Source organism: Biomphalaria glabrata, chromosome 2 (genome assembly GCF_947242115.1).
Source record: "Biomphalaria glabrata chromosome 2, xgBioGlab47.1, whole genome shotgun sequence".
Taxonomy (NCBI): Eukaryota; Metazoa; Mollusca; class Gastropoda; family Planorbidae; genus Biomphalaria; species Biomphalaria glabrata.
The window spans coordinates 19499796-19520623 of NC_074712.1; the positions used below are offsets into that span (position 1 = coordinate 19499796).

At 36.3% G+C, this 20828-nt stretch overlaps 1 protein-coding gene across 5 annotated transcripts in view; it reads right to left on the reverse strand.

Moving 5' to 3' along the window:
* Positions 1-11416, reverse strand: part of LOC106075033 (protein lin-54 homolog) — a 28786-nt gene extending 17370 nt beyond the window's left edge. Inside the window, exons 1-2 of one of the 5 annotated variants that reach the window (XM_056019586.1) lie at positions 11140-11416; positions 7827-8689 (exon numbers count right to left, since the gene is read on the reverse strand). In XM_056019586.1, coding sequence (XP_055875561.1) covers positions 7827-8669 — 843 coding nt within the window. In that variant the 5' untranslated portion in view covers positions 8670-8689; positions 11140-11416. Of the gene's footprint in view, positions 1-7826; positions 8690-9710; positions 9730-10586; positions 10945-10978 lie in introns of those variants that run through there. The other 4 variants (XM_056019585.1, XM_056019590.1, XM_056019588.1 and 1 more) reach the window with 4 other exon arrangements.
* Positions 11417-20828: the final 9412 nt, after the last annotated feature.

The following is a 20828-nucleotide window of genomic DNA, read 5'->3' on the forward strand; positions in this document are numbered from 1 at the left end:
TTTAAGCCTTCAATTTAGTTAGCAGAGATGGCATCTTTAATATTTTACATACAATAGACTGTCCTCCCAAGCTGTTAAAAGTAATTGTTTCTTTCCACTGAAAAATAATGGGTACAGAATGTCGTGCGCATTTAGAGTTGCTTCTTGTGTGATGTTTCTCTTTTGTGTACCATAATGATTTACATTGAGCAATCTAGTTCCTAAGGACATGCTTTGTTGATGCCATTGCTTCTTTGCTTCTGTTGTGGTAGATCTTTTGTTGGAGCTTTCTGTTGTGTTTTTTTCCCCAGTGATGGGTAAGTTAGTTTATTTTACTTTATTCTTTGTGGTGTAGCTCTAAATTCGTTGGTCCTATGATCTCAAGGAATGGATATTTTTCTTGTTCAGGGACGCAGGCTTGGGACTCTTATAGCCAGCCTGATTTGTTTTAGTATGGTCCGTGCATCTATGGCATTGTGAATGATTGTGTGTGGGCTTCGCGGGCCATGATCAAACTGTGGCATCGAGCTTAAGGTGTGCTATATTTCATTTGAATAATATGTATAACTTGTACTTGCCCTTGTAAATACATTAATATTTATTCATCATTTATGCCACATCATATTAGTACTTCATTAAACCTTTGCTTTGTTATATGCAATCTCGTTATTGACTAGTGTACGTTTCTATTGGCATTATTCATTTTTTGGGGAATTATTCCCTAAGTTGATTGCTAGATTGTTAGGGGTGTCCAGGCAGACGAGCCACAACTAAAGTACAACCTCAACAGGGACTTAGAGACCAGTGTTCACTGGGGAGCCCGGGATCGTATATCATACACCCTATTTAAACTGTTATCCCACCTGACAGAATTGGGGTCTCTGGGGAACTTTGTGTCCTTGATTTGACCACAAGGGCCAACATATATTGCAGATATATAATGTATATATGTTTTGTATATAATTAAATACATTTCAGCTGTTTAAGCGATCTGTTGTTTTGTTGTACAGCACGAAATAGATTAGACGGGCATTCATTGTATTGTGCCTAATGGGATTAGTTCACAATGTTTCCTAAAACTTAGAGCGTGTAGTTACTCTTTGAAACTATTGTAACCTGTTTTTTTTTATTTATTGTCACCAACGCATGAATCCTCTGGCTCTGAGCGGCAACGTGTGAGTGAATTGAGTGTGTGTCGACGGGATCCGCCTGGATCTGTGTGTCTTGTTGGCTAGTGTACCGGAACCCGTCCTGAAGTTAGAACCGTTGGTCTGCTCCTGTGGCTATTCTCTTCTGTGTAGCCTGGAGTGAGGCGATCTTCGTCTGACGCGGGATACTGAGCAGATAAGTCCTTGGCCCTGTTTTTGTCGATGTGCCCATAGTTTCAGCTTGTTCCCATTGTACTGCATTAAGATACTAATATTTTTTTTTTTTTCGATTATCTGTTTGTTAGTGCTAAACAGTAAAGCCTAAAATTAAGATATAAATGGAGACTAGGTTGAAGTTAGCCGCTCAGTTCATTAGTGATGGCCGTGCTCTCGGGTATGAGGGTGAAAGGTTGGAGAGGTATGTGGCTAAGCAGAAAGTGGAGTATGAGAGAGCCAAGAAGGAGGAGTTTGAGCGAGACATGGCCAGACGAGAGGAGAGGTTGAGGAAAGAGGCAAAGGCAGATGAGGCTGCTAGACATGAACATGAGGAGAAGGCCAGGCGTGATGAACACAAAAGGTGGAAGGAGAGAGATGCTAGAGAGGCGCTCAAGAGAAAAGACGAACTGGAACTGGCAAAGAGAAGTCTGCGCCAGAGGCAGGTGCAGTGGCAAGTCAGGCAGTTGAGGTGCGAAATAATATTGTCTTGGACAAGCTAGACAAGAACTTCCAAGGCATGAAGGAAGATGACACCTTCTAGCGTATTTGGCGCACTTTGAGGCCGCGGCAGCGAGGTGTAAAATGGAAACTAAGAGTGGCCCCTGCTGTTGTCTTACAAACTGACATTGCTGAAAAACTTTATGTTGAGAGACAGTCTGTTCCACGATAAATATGAGGATGTCAAAACGGCACTTCTCCGCCACGCAGATATCAACGCGAGACATGCCGTAAAAAGTTATATCGGGTCAAACCACAACAGAATGACTTCCGTGGGTATGTGACTGAGCTGAGGACCGCACCGGACAACTGGTGTAAGATCAAAGATCTCATGATTATAGACAGGATACTAGAAAATGTATCGGGGGAGGTCTATTTGCAAATTTTTCTAAATATATATATAAGCAAAATACTGTGGAGAACATGTTAGACATCATAGAGGGATTTAAGGTTACATGACACTAAAGAGTTCAATGGTGTCTTCTCCAAAAGTTTGAACATTAACCCTCTTTGGAATACTTTTCCACCAAATCCACCAAAGGCATCTACCTCCATTCCAGATTTGCTGGCAAACTTTTGAATGTTATGAGTGAGGGCTATAACAAAAATCAGAACCACTCTTGTAAGAGATATTACATGTTATTTGTGGATGACGCAGCAGTGGTAATACATTAGCAGGAGGAACTTCAGCCAATAATGTCCTGCTTCTCTCAGCCCTGCAAAAAGTATGGGCCAACTATGAGCACAAAAACAAACATGATGAGGCCACACGCTACACCACCAACTTCGATCCTCATTGATGAAAACAAGCTGGATGCTGTACACCCTTCTGTTACTTGGGCTCAACAATTCAAGATGACCTGTTCCTAAAAGAGAAGACAAAAACTGCATAGGGAAGGCAGTGTTGAACTTTGCTAGACTTAGACCAAGAGTTTGGGATATCCTAAAGTTCACTACCAAAATGGAGGTTGAGCATTTGAGTCATAGACTACTTGCGCGACAAGTGAAAATTATATTCATTTTACTTCAAGTGCTACCTCTGTAGGATCCTGAAAATGACAAGAGAGAGTGTTAAACACTGATATACTTGCTCAAACAGGTCTTTCAAACATCTATAATCCTCAGACAACATCACCTGCGCTGGCTTGGTCCTGTCTGCTGGATAGAGGACAGGGGCATCCCAAAAATCATCCTATATGGATAACACACGTTAGGCTAGGAAAAACTGGTTATCCCCACTTCCGATATAAGTTGTTACTTGTGGACCATTGGGGCACCATACAAAAACTGTCAACTATCTTTCTCCATTCTTCACATGAAAAGTGCTTTACACGATGTATTATAGTCATTACAGTCATTCTACAACTGAAGAATGGCCAACAACTAACATATCATACAATACATTTAAAACTTTAAATTAATGTCTGTTCTAAACAAGATTTCTAGATATATCTATTGCAACTGGAAATCAGTTCCGAATTCCTAGTTCTGTGTTAAAACACTAATAAATAAAATTTTTATTCAAAGAAGAGAGACATTTGTCCCACTAGATTTTATCAAGTCTCAACACTTTCAGCAGTACAAGTACTCAACCTGAGTTCAGATGTTTATTTCGAAGTACATATAATATAAAGTATCAATTAATATACCAGTGAAACTTGTAAATCTAATAAATAAAGTTATTAAATTTGAGTTCAATTAACACCTAGACCAGGGCTGGTGAACCTATGGAACGCGTGACTAAGGTGGCATGTGAAACGATTTTGTGTGGCACGCGACGACGATGATATTATGAAATGTGTTTTTTTGAAAAATCACGGATATCTCAAACTACCATAATTAGTAACGTTTAATTATTTCCGAGAACTGTAAATAATATGGAAGAAGCGCTAGTGGATCATATTCCATATAATTTTTTCATATGACTGTGTTTCATTTGGGGAGCATAGGGCATAATAAATTTTTTTCAAGACAAATCTCGTATTTGAACGAGATCTCCTTAGCTTCCGCCATTTTGTTGATACTGAAAACATGTCGGTCTTACATCGATTGCTAGCGTTGCCATCAATAAATTTTTATCAGAATAATTACCATAACATGTCATTCTCAAAAATAAAAAAAAATAAAACTTAATGAAGAAGAAGGAAGTGGCAGACCTTTTCAAGAGTGGTGGACTGAAAGATATGGAATGATTCACAGAGAAAACAAGGCCTTATGTGCCATGTGTTTGGAAAGTGTTGTTTGTCGGACGTCATCCGTAAAATGTCATTATGAGTCCAATCTCAGCTGGCTTTGAGGCAAAAGCGAGGATGAGCAAAAAGAACATATATCGCGTGAGTTAAAAAATGGATTTCACAATCCAGTTCTTTTGTAAACTTTGTTAAAAGTTCCTCTAACTTAGTGGCTGCAAGTTTTGAAGTTTCAAGAATTATAGCTAAGCATGGAAAACCTTTAGGTGACGGTGATTATATCAAGGAAGCAATGTTAGAATGTGCGTCTTATTTGTTTGAAGACTCTAAATGCCTCTGACAGTCAAATCCAGCTCCTGGCCTTCACGTGTGATGTTCCCAAAAAATCCGGCGGAACCTGTTCTTACAAACTGACAGGAGAAGGGATGAAAGGCGGAACACTGGCGCCTCAAAACCAGTTTAGCTTCGTGTTGATGGGGCATGTCAGCCTAAATAACGCAACCCATCTAGGAGAAGGAAAACTCTGACTCCAAACCTCCACTCTGTGGCGATAATCCCCCCTGTGTGGGTATCGGGGCTTGGAAATGACCAAGAGAAATAAATAACCCCACTGCCTTTCCACTTGCATTTCACTAAGTGAATAATAGTGGACCTCCCCCCCCCCCCCTTTAAGCTTTCTACTGCAGAAAAGTTCCATTTGGAGAGCTCTATGGATGGTGGAGAATGGACCATTGGCCAACCCCACCTTGTCCCATGGATATTCCGGTTACAGTCTTCAGACCTACATGTTTCCTTTTACGTCAGTATTGGAGAAAATTGTCAAGACCGAAAACTCCCTTAAAATGCGGGGAATATATATTTTTTTAAAAGCCTGAGGAAACACCCAGCCTACACTAAATGCCAAAACAAGGATAAAGTCATTGAGAGAATAAAGGATTTGCCAATAAGCCGAAACACGGTTAAAGCGAGTTATGAAATTGCACGTTAATATTCAAGAACAAGTAAAGAAGGATATTAATGCATGTCAAGCCTATTCTATTTGCCTTGATGAAAGTACTGATGCGACATCGTCCGCTAAACTGGCCATCATTGCCAAATATAGCAAAGGAAATGAAATACAACTAATAAAATTAGCAACTTTACCAACGACAACAACAGGTGCAGATATATGTCAAACTGTTGTGACTGAATTCAGAAATGCAGGTGTATATCTCAAAAAAGTAGTTTCTGTTACAACTGATGGTGCTCCAAGTATGACTGGAAAAGATGCAGGTTTCGTTACTTTGTTTACAGGACATGTTGGACACCCACTAATAACTTTTCACTGCATTGTGCACCAACAAGCCCTATGTTCAAAAAACGGCTTAAAGGAACTTGAAGACATTATGAAATGTGTAACAAAAACCGTAAACTTCATTACTGCCCGTGGTTTGAATAAGAGAAAATTTGAACAGCTGCTAAATGAAGTTCAGTCCAGTTACTCTGGCTTATTAATGAACAACAACATACGCTGGCTAAGCCGAGGTCACGTTCTGGAACGGTTAGTGGAATGCCTTGATGAAATTCGAATCTTTATGGATGATAACAAACAAAAATTGCTCAGAATTGACAAATGTTGACTGGCTTATCAGACTAACGTTTTTTTACTGATTTTTCATCTCATTTAAATAAACTTAATACGAAGTTGAGAGGTTTCGGAAAATCTGTCGATCAGGCATTTGACTTCTTGACAGCATTTGAGAAAAAGTTGAAGATTTACAAACGTGACATAGAGAAGGAAGAATTAAAATATTTTAACAAAGAAATTTTATGATGATTTAAAAGTTCATGATACTATCGGCACAGATTATCAGAAAAGATTGTTTTTTAGAGATAATTGACACAACTGCTGAACAATTTTCATTGCATTTTGAACAATTTAGAAAATTCAAGTACACCTCCAAATTTATAAAATAGCCAGATACAGTAGATTTTGAATTTCTGGATTTGACCATGTTTTTTTGGATGGGATTACACGACTTTGAAATGCAACTTGTTGAGTTTCAGTCCAGCGCAGTTTGGAGACAGAAATTTATTGACTTACGAATACGACTTGAATTAATTGAACGTGAACGGTTAAATGGATCATTAGAACCTCAGATATTAGCTGAAAATGAGATTCTTCAAGTTTGGAATGACATGCCTAAACTTTCAATTCTCTGATAAAAGTAGCAACATCCATTCTGTCAATTTTCTCATCTATTTACTCATGCGAATCTTTATTTTCTACAATGAATTATATTAAATCAGATGCCAGAAGTTGCTTGACCAATGAACTAAGTGCGGCGTGTGTAACTTTGAATAATACACTGTATACACCAGATATCAAAATGTTATCGTCTACCACACAACAGCAGAAGTCACACTGATTAACCTGCCCTAAGACTTCAAATCTGTTGTTCAGGATAATAAAATTGAATAAACTTTACAAGTAATATTTTTACTAAACTGTTTTTATACAAGCAGTTGACTTACTGGCCGTAGCACTTCTTTTATATAGCGTGTCACTAGTAGACCTACTGGGCATGCAACAATCTTCATTGTTTTTAAATTGAAATTAATTGGCACTCGGACTGAAAAAGGCTCGCCAGCCCTGACCTAGACTCTCCATTTTTGTAAGTATTTAAATCTGTCACACACCATAACCATAAACACACACACTAATCTTTTTCTATCATTCTTTGTTACATTCAATAAAATTTTTTTGTAATCCACATTATATCCCATTAAAACTAAATAAACTTCCATCACAAGAAAGATGAATATGTTTTACATTAAATAGAAATCTCCATTCAAAATCTCTTTTTTTTTTTTTACTTCCTTGATAATTGGCATTAAAAATAAGGAAGCAAATTTGGTCTTATATTATTATTATATGATTAATTAAAGTGTACAATGCAACTCATCTAGAAGGAAAACTTGACTCCCATGTGTGGGTATCAGGGTCTTGGAAATGACTAAGAGTAATAATAATCCCACTGCCTTTCCACTCGCATTTCACTAAGAAAAATAATATTGGATCCCCCCCCCCCCCTTCACAGATGCTTTTTGACGAAGATCTGGATTGCACTACTCCAGATGGAGGTCAATGTCTCACTAGGCTCTACCATAGGATGTAAACCCATCATGAAATTTTTTTGGAATTGGTGAATGAAGGGGCCTGGATCCAGGATGTGATGATTCCGCAGGGCATACCCTAGGCACAGTCCACTTTAAGTTTTCTACTGCAAAATAGTTTCAGTTAGAGAGTTTGGTAGATAACCGAGAATAGGCCATTGGCCAACCTCACTTTGTCCCATTGATATTCCAGTTACAATTAGACTCAAATGTTTTTCTACATCAGCATTGGAGCAACATACACAGCTGAAAACTTCCTTAAAATGCGGGGATTATATAAAAAAGACAAAGGAAACACGCAGCCTACACTAAATGCCAGGAAAACAATAGAAAAATAAGTGTACACATAATTTTAGTTACTCAATTACAATAACACATCTATGAGTTATAAGTTATGGTAATGTATATACATATATATATTATATATATATATATATATATATACATATATATATATATATATATATACATATATATATATGTACTGGTTGATAAAAAAATGGATGTCAACATTTAATCTTAGTCTATATATCCTGTTAAATGAGAATGAATATAAAATTAAGTGACTTTAAAATATAACTAGTCATATATATATATATATATATATCTTTGTTCTTTCAGAATAAAAAAAATAACTTACAGCAGGACCTTGTTTTATGATAACCTTGGAAGGTGATGTAGCCTTTAGAGTAACATTGCCAGACTGAGCAAACGTATTTAATGCACGAGACAATACTGTAATATTGGCTGGGTTCAAAGTCGTTTTATTGGGTGATCTAGACACAGGTATCATAGTTATCTTTGTGGGTGTCTTTGAAGGAGATATAGGAATTGGTATTTTATAGGGCACTATCTTTGCAGTGCTAGTCCCTGGAACACTAGCTGTGGTCATGGGGGACAACACAATCCCTTGTGAGGTTAAAGTGACAGTTTTGGTTGGCGTTTCTGGCTGATCTGATGAAGCAGATACAACGCTTTGGTTACTACTACTAGGTAATGATGTCAGTGTCAAGGTCTGTGGGTTAGTTCTTACTGGCACTGGCTGTGGCTGACCAGAGGCTGGATTTTTGGTTATTATCACTTTTGTGATAACATTGCTGCCAGATGAAGGTAAAGACCTCTTCATCCCAGGCTTGTCAAGAGTAACTATGTCACCAAGAACACTTGTGACATTGGAAGTAGTCTGCTGACCCAAAGGGACAGCCTTCTGCCTCACTATAATATGACTCTTGGTCAAGGCACTGCCATTGTTAACCACATTGGGACCATTGTTGACATTCTTGACCGGCTGTTGAATAATAAATGGGCCATTTTGGCTTTGAACTGTCAAATAGTTGACAGTGTCAGTGGTGGATGTCACCACACCAGAAGATGATGCAATTATCTCCCCTGACATGGGGTTGGAAACAACAATCCCTGTACAAGCTGCAGCCTCCATCGCATCCAACTCCACAGCAACATGACCTTCACCTTGTGAAGTCATCAGCAGTCACTCAAAAACATCTGAAAAATAGACTAAACTAAGTAAGTTTATATATTAAATATACAATTTTAAATTATTTATTAAATAAATGTAAAAATAAAATAAATCAATGCTATTTCCTTTTTTTTTTAAAGTGTTCCTCAAATTTATAGTATATAGATTATAAACATTTATATGTACTCAGCATGGTGGCAGAGTGGTAATCAAATTGGCTTCCAAACTGAGGAATCTCAAGTTTTAATCCCAAGGAAGGCTGGGATTTAAAACTTCAGGATTTTTAGGATCTCCTGAGTCAATTCAAATGGGTACCTGACATACATTAGGAATATAAAGGTGGTTGGTTGATGTGCTGGCCACATGACACCTTTAATAAACCTTAGCCATAGAAACAGATTAACTTTCCATCATCTGAAAGGTCTGAAAAGGGTACTTTTATACATATATTATAATGGTCTAAGATAGGCAAATGTATTTTAACTGATTCCCTTTTTTGTACACATGTTCTTTGATCCAGTGCCAATGTTCTCATGAAGGTGATGATGTAATGAAGGATGACACACACAGATAGCAGACAACATAAATTTTGTGTCCGTCTGCATTGTTTGTTTGTTGGGTTTCTTTTTTTTTTATTAACTTGTTTGTAAGTTATAGTAATATACAATTTTTTTTTAATTTATTTACATGTTAGTAGTCAAACTGGATATAATGTAATTGCAATAACTATAAATAGATCTAGATTCTAGATATATATGAGTATAAGGATTAATAATATTCATAATCATGTGTTGATTTTTTGTTATACATCTGATTTTACCACAAACAAAATTTGTATTTTTATAATTTATGTACTAAATTCTTAAGTTCAAAGCAAAAATGACAAGAACATAAAAATGTATATATATTTTATAAATCTATTTTAAATATTTTAACAAATTAGTTTTGACTTAGTGTGAAAAGTTCCATATATATATATAGATTTTATAGAGATCTAAATTCTAAATCTAATCTACCTGTATTCTAGTAGATCTACATCTAACTTACTATGTTGTTGAGATAGTTCAACTTGGACATTAATGCACACAGCACAAGAGACTAGTTTTTAAAAACCCTTTGTGTATTATTGCTTTAAAATATATGCTTCTACAGGCTGTATAGCAATACAGATTTAAAGATAATTTTAGACCTAAGTTATAAGTTCTAGAATGTACATCTATAATATATTGACTTTTTATATCTATACTCATACTGCTAGTGCTACTCAAGATTTCTAGGTCTACAATCTATAATTAATATTCTATATACACTCTTGCTCTTCTAGTAGATCTAATCTATAGTCTATACCGTGTATACGAATACGGTATGTATTAGATTTAGATTTCTAGATCTATCTAGATGACCTTATTAATTTCTAGATCTATCTATTCTAGATGACCTTATTAATTATTACAAAATATTATACAGATATTTAATAATACTAGACTTAAGATAGATTATATTGTTATATAATTTATATCTATAACTATAAGTAATTATAATAATACTAGGACTAGATCTAGAATCTACATATATCAAATATCTATCAATTAATTTAATAATAATATAGGCCTTATGCCTTAGCCCTTATGTAATTTAGATAGAATATAGATCTATGTCAATCTATGACTATAATAGACTATATGATATTGATATCATATGATTTCATAATTAATCTAGATTTAGAGTACTTAGTATAGAAGATAGATTGATCAATTTTTTTTTCTAGATCTTAGATTATTATAATTTAATGATAATTTAATCTTATCTCTAGAATCTAGTATTATAATTATAGTAACAATACTGTGACAATAGTGTCAATATTAGTCAATAATATTAATTAAGTCTATCACTCTATGATAAACATAAATTTAAACAACTTACTTGACTTTGACTTATTAACAGTGTTACTGTTACTAGGAAGTAGATCTAGGTTGTTCAAATTTATTTAAATTTCTTTGAAAACTAATAAAAGGCCTTTTTTTCAAGAGATATATTTGAACGTTACCTTGCCTTTTACTTTTAGTTATTAGATCTAATATTTTGTCACATTTTGTGCTACATAAGATTTTATGTCTAAATCTAGAACCTCAAGTAGATCTAGTCTATAGGTCTATATAAATATAAGTGTGCTAATTGAAGCCTAACGAATCATTTTCATTTTCTTCCTTTTAGAGAGTAAAATCTCAATCTAGACATCTACTGATCTCTACTAGACAGACTAATCACTGCAGTGACATGACATGTCAACACTACACAGACGTGCAAAAACTTACTAGACTAGATTCTAGCCCTGCTTTCGGAAGTTAGTACTGCAAATTAACTCTAAGAATCGATTTTCATTGCTCAATAAGAAGAACACATCATGTAAACTAAATAACATTTTCCTTTGAAAAGCGTTTGTCTTCGTTGTGAAGAATCAACATTTCTTTCTTACCGCGAGAGTCGAGATAGTCAAAACATTACAATGATGGCGTATTGGCCCACTTTGAGGTCAGGAAGTTTTCCATCTGACCAGATAATAAAGTGAATAAACATGCAATCTTTAAAATTTTAACTCATTTAACACTGTCGAAATTAATTATCAAACAAATGTTTTATAAAGCTCTAAACTGAAACACCAACATAAATTGTTTAGTTCAACTTTTTGTTCAAAATCACGCGCCCACCATTGCCATCCCATAATATTTGGTACGATTTCGCAGTCAATTTCCGCGAAGCTTCCAACTCCGACACGAAGACACATTTCGATTGGACGTTTGTAGGTCGTAAAAAATAATAATACATTTACTTATGTCTTACTCTTACCAGAAGTACAATAATTGTTTGTTTTGGAAGCATACAAATTTATTGAAAATTTTGCTGTTATTTTTTTTATTTCCCACATTTCCTATATTAAAACGAGATTTAAAAGTTGGTAATTTTTTTTAATTTCAAAATGTTGTAGTGATCATGAAGATCTATATCTAGATTCTAGATGAACTCTATTCTAGACGTAGGCTAAATCTGGATGATGATGCAAAGTCAATGCTTCAAATTTATTTTTAGATCTAGATCTATATAGATTATATCTGGATCTAGAACTTCTATTTCCATTAAAAAAAATATCAATAAACGTATAATCTTCTTTTTTGAAGTAACGTCTGTATTATATAATATAAGATAAGAAAATTGTTCAGTGACATGTATGAATGAACGATCTAATTTTAAAAAAATAATAATAAGACCTATTGAAATTCGAAGGAATTTGGTTTGAGTAGGCCTATATTAGCCACATCAAGCTCTTTATTTATATAGATAATACAAGACGATGACGTTATGTCATACATAGTGATAAATGAAATCTTTTGAATTAGTAACTTTCTTTCTCCATTTGACTAGTAACACTCGACTGGTTTCATTTGAGGAACGGGTAGTTCTACATGATTTTTTTTTCGGTTGCTCTAAGTTTAATATATTTGTAAAATGTAGGTTACTTTGGTCTGCCTTGTCAATTATTATCCTTTTTATTTAAGCCGCCGACGAATTTTTTGCGATAGCAGAAAATCCACCGGGCGACTAAATTCTCACGACTTAAAATTATAACCAAGACTGATTTTCTTTTCAAATTAGATTATTTTCTTTTAAATTAGATCTAAATAATAATCATATTATATATTTAAAAAAAAAACACTTTTTTTTTTTTACGACAGTCTACTTTATTTGGGATACCGGTACTTCACTGAAGGAGCAGCAAATAGGCCTACCAGATAGGTCTACGGCAGACGAAGTTTGATATCATTAGCGCCGCAGCCTTGGCTATTCCAGGATGTTATTGCGTGGAGAAGGGAGAACTGCTGTCTAGGCTACATGGGCGTGGGAGTGGAGGGGAGCATCACCTCACCCCGAAATATAAATTCCCGAGGCTGGGGTGGGAAGTAATTATTGTAGTTTTGATTTAGTTTTTAATTGGATTGAGTTTTGAGGTTCACTTACCCATTGGAGTTTGAGGTTACTCCCCTCCCTTTTCCAATAAAAAGCTAAAGCAAAATTACAGTCACCTTATTCCACGCGCGTAGCTAGGGAGGATTCTGAGGTTACCCCTCGAGCCCTTTTCCAATAAAAAGCAAAAGCTACACTGCAGTCATCAAATTCAAGGAGCGTAGCCAAAAAGGGGGAGGGGTGAAAAACAAAAGTCCATGAGCTTGGGGGTTTCGAGATTCATCCAGTACCTTTTTTTTTTTCAATGAAAAAAAAAGTAAAACTAAAATTATTAAATCATGTCCAGGGATAAGGGTTTTGAGGTTCAACTACATTCACGAGTTTTAGAAGAGAAATCACACAATTTATATACGAATTCTTATGTTCATAGTATTTAATGTTAACCCTTAAAGTGCTGAGCTGTTTTACAATGAGTGCATACCAAATGGAATTACAATTCTGATGTCTAGAGGCTAATATACCACACGCATTTTAAGGGTTAATAATTACTTATAGTTTAACCTGTTTAACCCATAGTATGTTAGCCGATTGGGGGGGGGGGGTGATTGCATCGATTCCGCCCCTCCCGACATTTAACTTTCAAATGAGGGGGGGGGGAGGATCCAATTTTTTTTTTAGAAATCACAGTCTGTTAACAAAATAGTTAACATAATTAGTTATGTACTTATCTTTATGATAAAAGCTACTTATTGATATTTTAACCAATCTTAATATTATGTCGTTCCCCTTCTGGTATGTTGGCCGATGTGTAACATCAATTCTGCCCCCCATCCTCAAATTTTGAGTGGGGGCGGGCCATTTTTTTTGGCAGAGATCAGTTTGTTAACATAATTAATTACACACCTATTTTATAAAAGCTTATAATTGCTATATATTTTAACTAATCTTTATATTATGTCGTTCCCCGTCTGGTATCTTGGCCACATCTGTGGTGGTGGGGAGTGAGGGGGGCGATTGTATATACTGCCCTCCCTACTATAGACTTTTCAAAGCAGAAATCATAGTGTCTGAACAAAATTAGTTGATTATCTTTATAATATAAGCTACGTATTGATATTTGAACCCATTTGTATATTATGTCACAACTCACTCTAATCTAATTAAATAATTAGTACATTTAAAATGAAAGAGGGTTGTAGGCCTACCAGGTGGTAGGGACGATAGATGTAATCACCTCCTCCCCACCAGGGAGACCAATACTTTTTTCTTTTGTATTATAGTTAGGAACTTACGAAATTTTTTTACAAAAAATCTGGCACTAATATAAGTTATATATGCTATAAATAAAAATCTTATATTCTGTCGCCCCCAACATCTATTCTTTAATGCCAAAATGCAATCATTAGCAATAATTATAAAAAAAGGGAGAGAGGACTCTTTTATGATAATCGTTTCCACTCTACCGGCCTCGACGAAAACAAGACAATTTAAAACAGAATAGTCAAATATGGCAACAACAAGAATATGTATGGTAAATTTAGAATTTATACAAAATCTTTAAATTCAAGAGTAATAATTGAGATACATTCTGAAGCCATGTATTTTCACCTAATCGCCTTTTCTTAACCTTTCCTCAATCTGATATTTTTCTATTGTATAAATAACTTTGAGACTATAACTCACAATTTTATACTTGAATCCTAAAAAAAAAAACAATGTTACAAAGACAGTTTATTTGGAAACACAAACTGAAAAGTGGTCCACCCAGGCTGGTAAAAAGGCAGGTTTCAATATTATCAGAATGAAATTCTATCATCGACAAATGACAGAAAATAATGGAGAAAAAAGGTTAACAGATCTTGTGTGGTGCCCCAGCGGTCCAGCAGACCAAGGGATAGGTGAAAGTAAATGTGAAGTTAGATGTGAACCTGGCCTAACTGGTGTCTTATAATCAATATCTAATTGATCTAATTGTTTTGTAAAGGGTCAATCTCTTATTCCCCAAGAATAAAACGTTTCGTAAAAATAATATTGAGAAAAGAAATTCGTTTACATAATGATTATGAATAACTACTTATTAATTGTTGTTTTAAATTACGTCTGACTTATATGCATACTCAATAGATTTTTTCTTTTAAAAAAAGTAAACATTTTTTGGTGTGTAAATATAGGCCTAGTATTTAGTATAACAGAAGAACTTACATAACTTAACAATACAAGTATATAAAACTTAGCAATACAAATATATAAAGAAAAAAAATTGGACAAAAAATCTTCAAACGTGTGCATAAACGTGTTAAAAATATGGTAAATAGTTGTCTCCCCGGACGGACAGACATTCCACACAAAACTAATAGCGTCTTTTCCTCTTTCGGGGGGCCGCTAAAAAATAAAAAAAATAGAAACTAATTGGTCTTCTTGATTTCTTCTCCGTCTTCCGATTGTTTTGTTATTGTTCAGAGCTTGTACTTTAGTTCTGTAACCAAACGAAATTACAAACAGGCGTATTGAACAAAATGAATTACTTATACCGGTATATGGCTTGTTTTGTAAATATTATTTTTCGATGACATTTGTTTTCGGCGGCGACCCTTTACATCTGTGGAGTATCTTTTCTATTCAAAGAACACATCTGTTGTATTTGCAATGTAAGCACTTAAGCTCTATAAATTTACATCATAATTTTTAAAAGTAAAAACATTTTTCAAAAGGTTCTTAAAAATTAGACATTTTGCGCGCGTCAAAACAGTCGAATATCTAAATAGCGTTTAACTATTGTTCTTTTGGCGTCTTATTCAAACCCAAAAAAAGCCTACTACAAGAGTTCTCGCTCAACATGAAGATAATATTACGATAAGTACACGTAATAGAGATACACGTAATAAAGATATCCTTACACTACTTGTATCTCGATTGTCACACTTCAGTATCGGCCATTGCCCCCACGATACTTCATTTTACTCAGTTTGACCTGCCTTTTTTAATAGGATGACTAAACGGTTGTGGATGTCAGGAGAATGCGTTTCTGGCATTGAAAAATGCAATAAGGCGCTTGGGGGAGCATACAGCGCTCCCCCATACCTCCTAGCTGAAAAGGGAAGGGCCACCAACGTGACTTTTTGTTTTCGCCGAAGTTTGAGAAACACTGCTCAAGTTGTAATATGACCCCATTTTGTTATACTCTGGAGGCCATAGAGATAGAATATATATATAAATAATAATTAAATAAACCGTCTGGCCAGGGCCAGTAATGCTTTAGGACGCCTTTAAGCGAGAGTTTGGCGGAATACATCGCTCCGTCTGCCTACACAAATCAAAGTCTACCAAGCGGTGGCTCTCTCAAACCTTCTCTGGTTCTCTCAAACCTTCTCTGGTTCTCTCAAACCTTCTCAATCGATCTGAGACATGGGTATTATACAGAAAGCAACTAAGACTACTTGAGCGCTTTCACTAAAGATGCTTGCTGTACACCATCTCCATCATTTACGGTGGCAAGAACGCACTATAAACAGCGATGTCCTTGCGAACACTGTATAGATTCGTAGAAGGACTTCTTATGGTCCGACAGTTACGCTGGACTGGGCATGTATCCCGTATGGGAGACGAACGTATGCCAAAGACAGTCTTTTTTTTTTTTTTTGGTGAGCTAAAAGGTGGTCGACGTAACAGAGGTGCCCCACGGAAACGCGTTAAAGACCAGCTTGGGCGCCAACTTGCCTTAGCTGATATAGAGAGCACTTGGTTGCATGCGGCCTCATAACGAGACAGCTGGAGGTCACTCACATAGGCCGCGGGATAAACATTTGAGACCGAAAGAAAATCCGCTGCCGAGGACAGACGCAGAAAATCTTAATCGACCACTAGCCGACAATGGTTATGCTTGCCGTCAATGTGGCAAAATATGTAGGTCACAGCTGGGGCTGCGTATCCACGGGAAAAACTGCATTCCTTATTAAACTTCGCAAAATTTTATTTTAGTAATTCGATCTACAATTTACATCAAAGTTGAAAAAGAATTTATAACCTCGATCATAGGATGATTTTTTAACATTTGAAAAAAAAATGATGGTGTTTAAAAGCGTCAAAGAGCCTTTCAAATATTTTAATAAAAAGTTGAAAAGTCGAATAATACTCAGACATTGTAAATACGACTACTTTCTAAGTTGTAGTATGGAGGAGGGCGGGGATAAGTGATACTGGTAGGCTAATCTAATTCACTGTGTTTAGGAGGGTTGTGTTATAGATCAGGACGTGCAAGTAGAGCCGAAGAGATACTCTAAATACTGAGCTCAGAAGCCGAAGAAAATGTATGTCAAATGGAGACATGGGAAGTTACAAAAGTGATACTAGAATTCTTAGGTCATAAGTATCTTTTTGTGTGTGGAAGGTCGATATAAGCAGGCCGTTCTAATTCAACGTAGGCCTAATATAATATAAATCATAGGCCAAAATTATGTTATGGAATGGTGGGGGGTGATATACAGATACAATAGAGCCATTTTTTGTCTAACATATGGCCATAACGGCTTCTTGTGGGCGCTTTTCAAATTGTTGAAGACAAGTAAGTCAAGGTGTGGGACGGGGCATGTGAGTCGATGTGACCATTGACTATTGGTCACGAGTCCTGCATTAGATGTGATCGCAGGCAACTATGCTTTAAATATTGGGCCTACATTTTGTATGTTTCTAAAAATCTACGCGTAAAGGTTCCCTGCTACTTTTTCTTATTCCGCGAATATGCTAAGTAGGCATACTTTATAATAACAGTTGGTCTACTGGGCTACTGCAATATTAGACTAAAATTCTTATTTAGAATTCCTATTTCAAACACAAAAAGCCCTGTTGTGGTAGTCAAATGTAGGCCGCCAATAAAACCCGCCTATTGACCAACACAGACCGCTTAACAATCTGCAAAAAAAAAAAAAAAAAAAAAAAACCCTCCCTTTATCAACTTAAACTCGGTTAACAGTCACCTCCTTCACATGAAGCGTTATAAAGATCATAACTAAGTACAATTTCGCCCTCACTGGTGTAAACGTGAGTAGCTGGAAGCTGACGGCCTCTGTAAAAGTCGCATAGCTATCAAGAAGTTCGCAGGACACACATTGGACAACCAAAAGTAGAGCACTTGCCTACGACAGGCGCAGACTGTTCGCAGGACACACATTGGACACCCAAAAGTAGAGCACTTGCCTACGACAGGCGCAGACTGTTCGCAGGACACACATTGGACACCCAAAAGTAGAGCACTTGCCTACGACAGGCGCAGACTACGAAAAGAGAACTTTAAAAGACCCTCGGTGACCAACAGCTTTGTCTGCAACAGATCATTCAGATGTGGGAAAATATGCAATTCGCAATTGGATCTGCGTGGTCAAGTAAAATACTAGGCCTAAATGACTGAATGGCAATGTCTTCTGTCTTCAATTCCAAAGATTAAGGAGAAGTGAAGTATATCACCAAAGTGAAGAATTATGCCTTATATCTTATGAAAACAAATAATAATAATAATTTAGAATCTACCAGGAAAAGTGAACGGATCTTTACTTTTTGGTGAAACATATAAATCAACCTTTTTTGTTTTGTAAAGTGTGGCTGTTATAAGGCACAACAACATACAAACAAATTATAAAACTTTTTTAGTTTTAGACGCGAATAAAAGATGATTAAACTACGCCTGAAGGATCGATGGGAATCTTTACCAACAAGAGACGAGAAAATGAGTCGTTGGTAAAGCTATCTACAATGTTGCTCACATTTTAAGTAGAGAAATTAAGCCAGTTTCCAACGTTTGAAAAAAAAAAGATAAACTTCCAATATCCCATTAATTAATGTAAATACTAGATGCAAACGTTTCTAATAAACTTGTTATAGGTCAATTTCATTTCGTTTTGTAAGCTTTTGGTCATATGACCCGCGACACGAATGTCGGAAATGAAAATGGCCTGTAGGTCGAATTAGGTTCGGCATCAGTGTTGCAAAATATCGGGCTGCTGCCTATTAGACCTATATCCCATGAGCGTAGCCGGAGGGGGGATGGGTGCTTGTAAAGGATACAGCCACAATTCCTAACCATTTTTCTTTCAAACGATTACTTAATACAAGTTATCTTCGTAACAGGAGTAACCTCCCCCCTTCTCTGTGAACTAACAACAAACGAAGATTGTCAGGCTAAACACAGTGTGTGCTTGAGAGAGTGGGCATGTTCACCAAAGGGCAACTAACAAAACACACTATTTCCAAAGCATTAATTAAGAATGGAAGAGGCTCTTCAGGACAATTCCATTTAGGTAAATCAACAGTGATGCCCCAAAAAAATACGACCTGCGGCATAATGTTATCCGGCCCGCCCAAACGTCGGACAGAAATATAGAAAACTATACAAATGTATCTCTCCCTATGTTAGGGCTCTCACTCTTTCTTCTGTTAATTTTTAATTCTTTGAAATGTCAGCTCATAGACTTGTTTATATTAATCTACGTCTATGTGTCAGCTGCTGTCCAGAGTCTATTCTGGTAAGAGACATATTGTGTGTGCAACTCAGGGCATCATTTTAATTTATATACGTCTATGTGTCAGCTGCTGTCCAGAGTCTAGTCTTGAACGAGACATCTTGTGTGTGCAACTCAGGGCATCATTTTAATTTATATACGTCTATGTGTCAGCTGCTGTCCAGAGTCTAGTCTTGTACGAGACATCTTGTGCAACTCAGGGCATCATTATAATTTATATACGTCTATGTGTCAGCTGCTTTCCAGAGTCTAGTCTTGTACGAGACATCTTGTGTGTGCAACTCAGGGCATCATTTTAATTTATATACGTCTATGTGTCAGCTGCTGTCCAGAGTCTAGTCTTGTACGAGACATCTTGTGCAACTCAGGGCATCATTTTAATTTATATACGTCTATGTGTCAGCTGCTGTCCAGAGTCTAGTCTTGTACGAGACATCTTGTGCAACTCAGGGCATCATTTGGATCGTCTTTTGGTATCAACGCAAATGGTGCTGTACCATTGACTAGTGTGCGGGATTGAAATTAAAGATGCGAAGAGAACACAAAAGTCGACTCCGAATGTAAAACTTTGAAGAAAAGTGGAAACGTATGACTGGATGTTAAAGCGGACTTGCAACAAGAGTTATAAAATTGTATGTTTTTTTTATAAGGCCCGCAACACGCGTGTCAGAAATTAAAATGGCCTGCGGGCCTATCTAGGCTGGGCATCACTGTTCTACACCATACTCCATCTAGTTCTGATGACAATGTGCAGCAAGTTGAAAGCAGTCCTCTAAAAATGTTTTGTTTGTCTTCAGTAAGCAGGTGTAACTTTAAGGGACATGCAGGGCCGGCCCTAACAATTGCGGGGCCCTATGCGAAACGGATTGCGCGGTACCAGTCTGGGTACGGATAATTATAAAATAAATTCTTTACATTTTATTCATTCTTTACTAACAAAATCACGATCAAAGTCATACAGTATATCATCAAAATTCTGTTTCCTACATAGATCACGCCCCAGAGCAAGAAATGCCAAATTGTTCAATCTATCTTCGTGAATTGTTGACCTTAAGTAATTCTTGATTAGTTTGAAGCCCGAGAAGCCACAGTTAGGTGTAGGCCTAGTGTTAAAATTATTCTGAATATAACCAAAAAATTGGGAAAGCAGTGTATCTTTGATTAGTAGACAAATAAGCTAAAAGTTCTACCAGGGTAATGGAGGAAACTGATAGAATATGTCTCGAAGATGACAATTTTGTCTATTTTCAGGAGATTTCTTATGAGTTTTCAGATTTCCAGGGACCACTGGAAAATCAGAAGGTTGTGGGAACCCCATTATAAGTTATAATGGTTTAATTTAATAATTTACAACTAGAATTAGTGCGGGGACTATGAAAGTGCAGGGCCCACTGCGGCCACATAGGCTTCAGTGGCCTAAGGCCAGCCCTGGGGACAGGATCTTGGCAGTACAGTGGTATAAGAAGAGTTAGCTAATGCAATGGTAATATAAAGCTCTTAATATTGGCACGGAGTGGCTAGCTCTCTTCAGAATGTAGGTCACCAGTAAAGATGAGTTAATCTACACACTGGCTCAGTTCAGCTCTTATTTAATGCTTTGTTTTCTAGTCCACCAAACTCGCTTATAATTACCTCAGAACAGAAACATAATAAAAAAGACAAACCTGATACAAGAATAAACTATAAACTACAA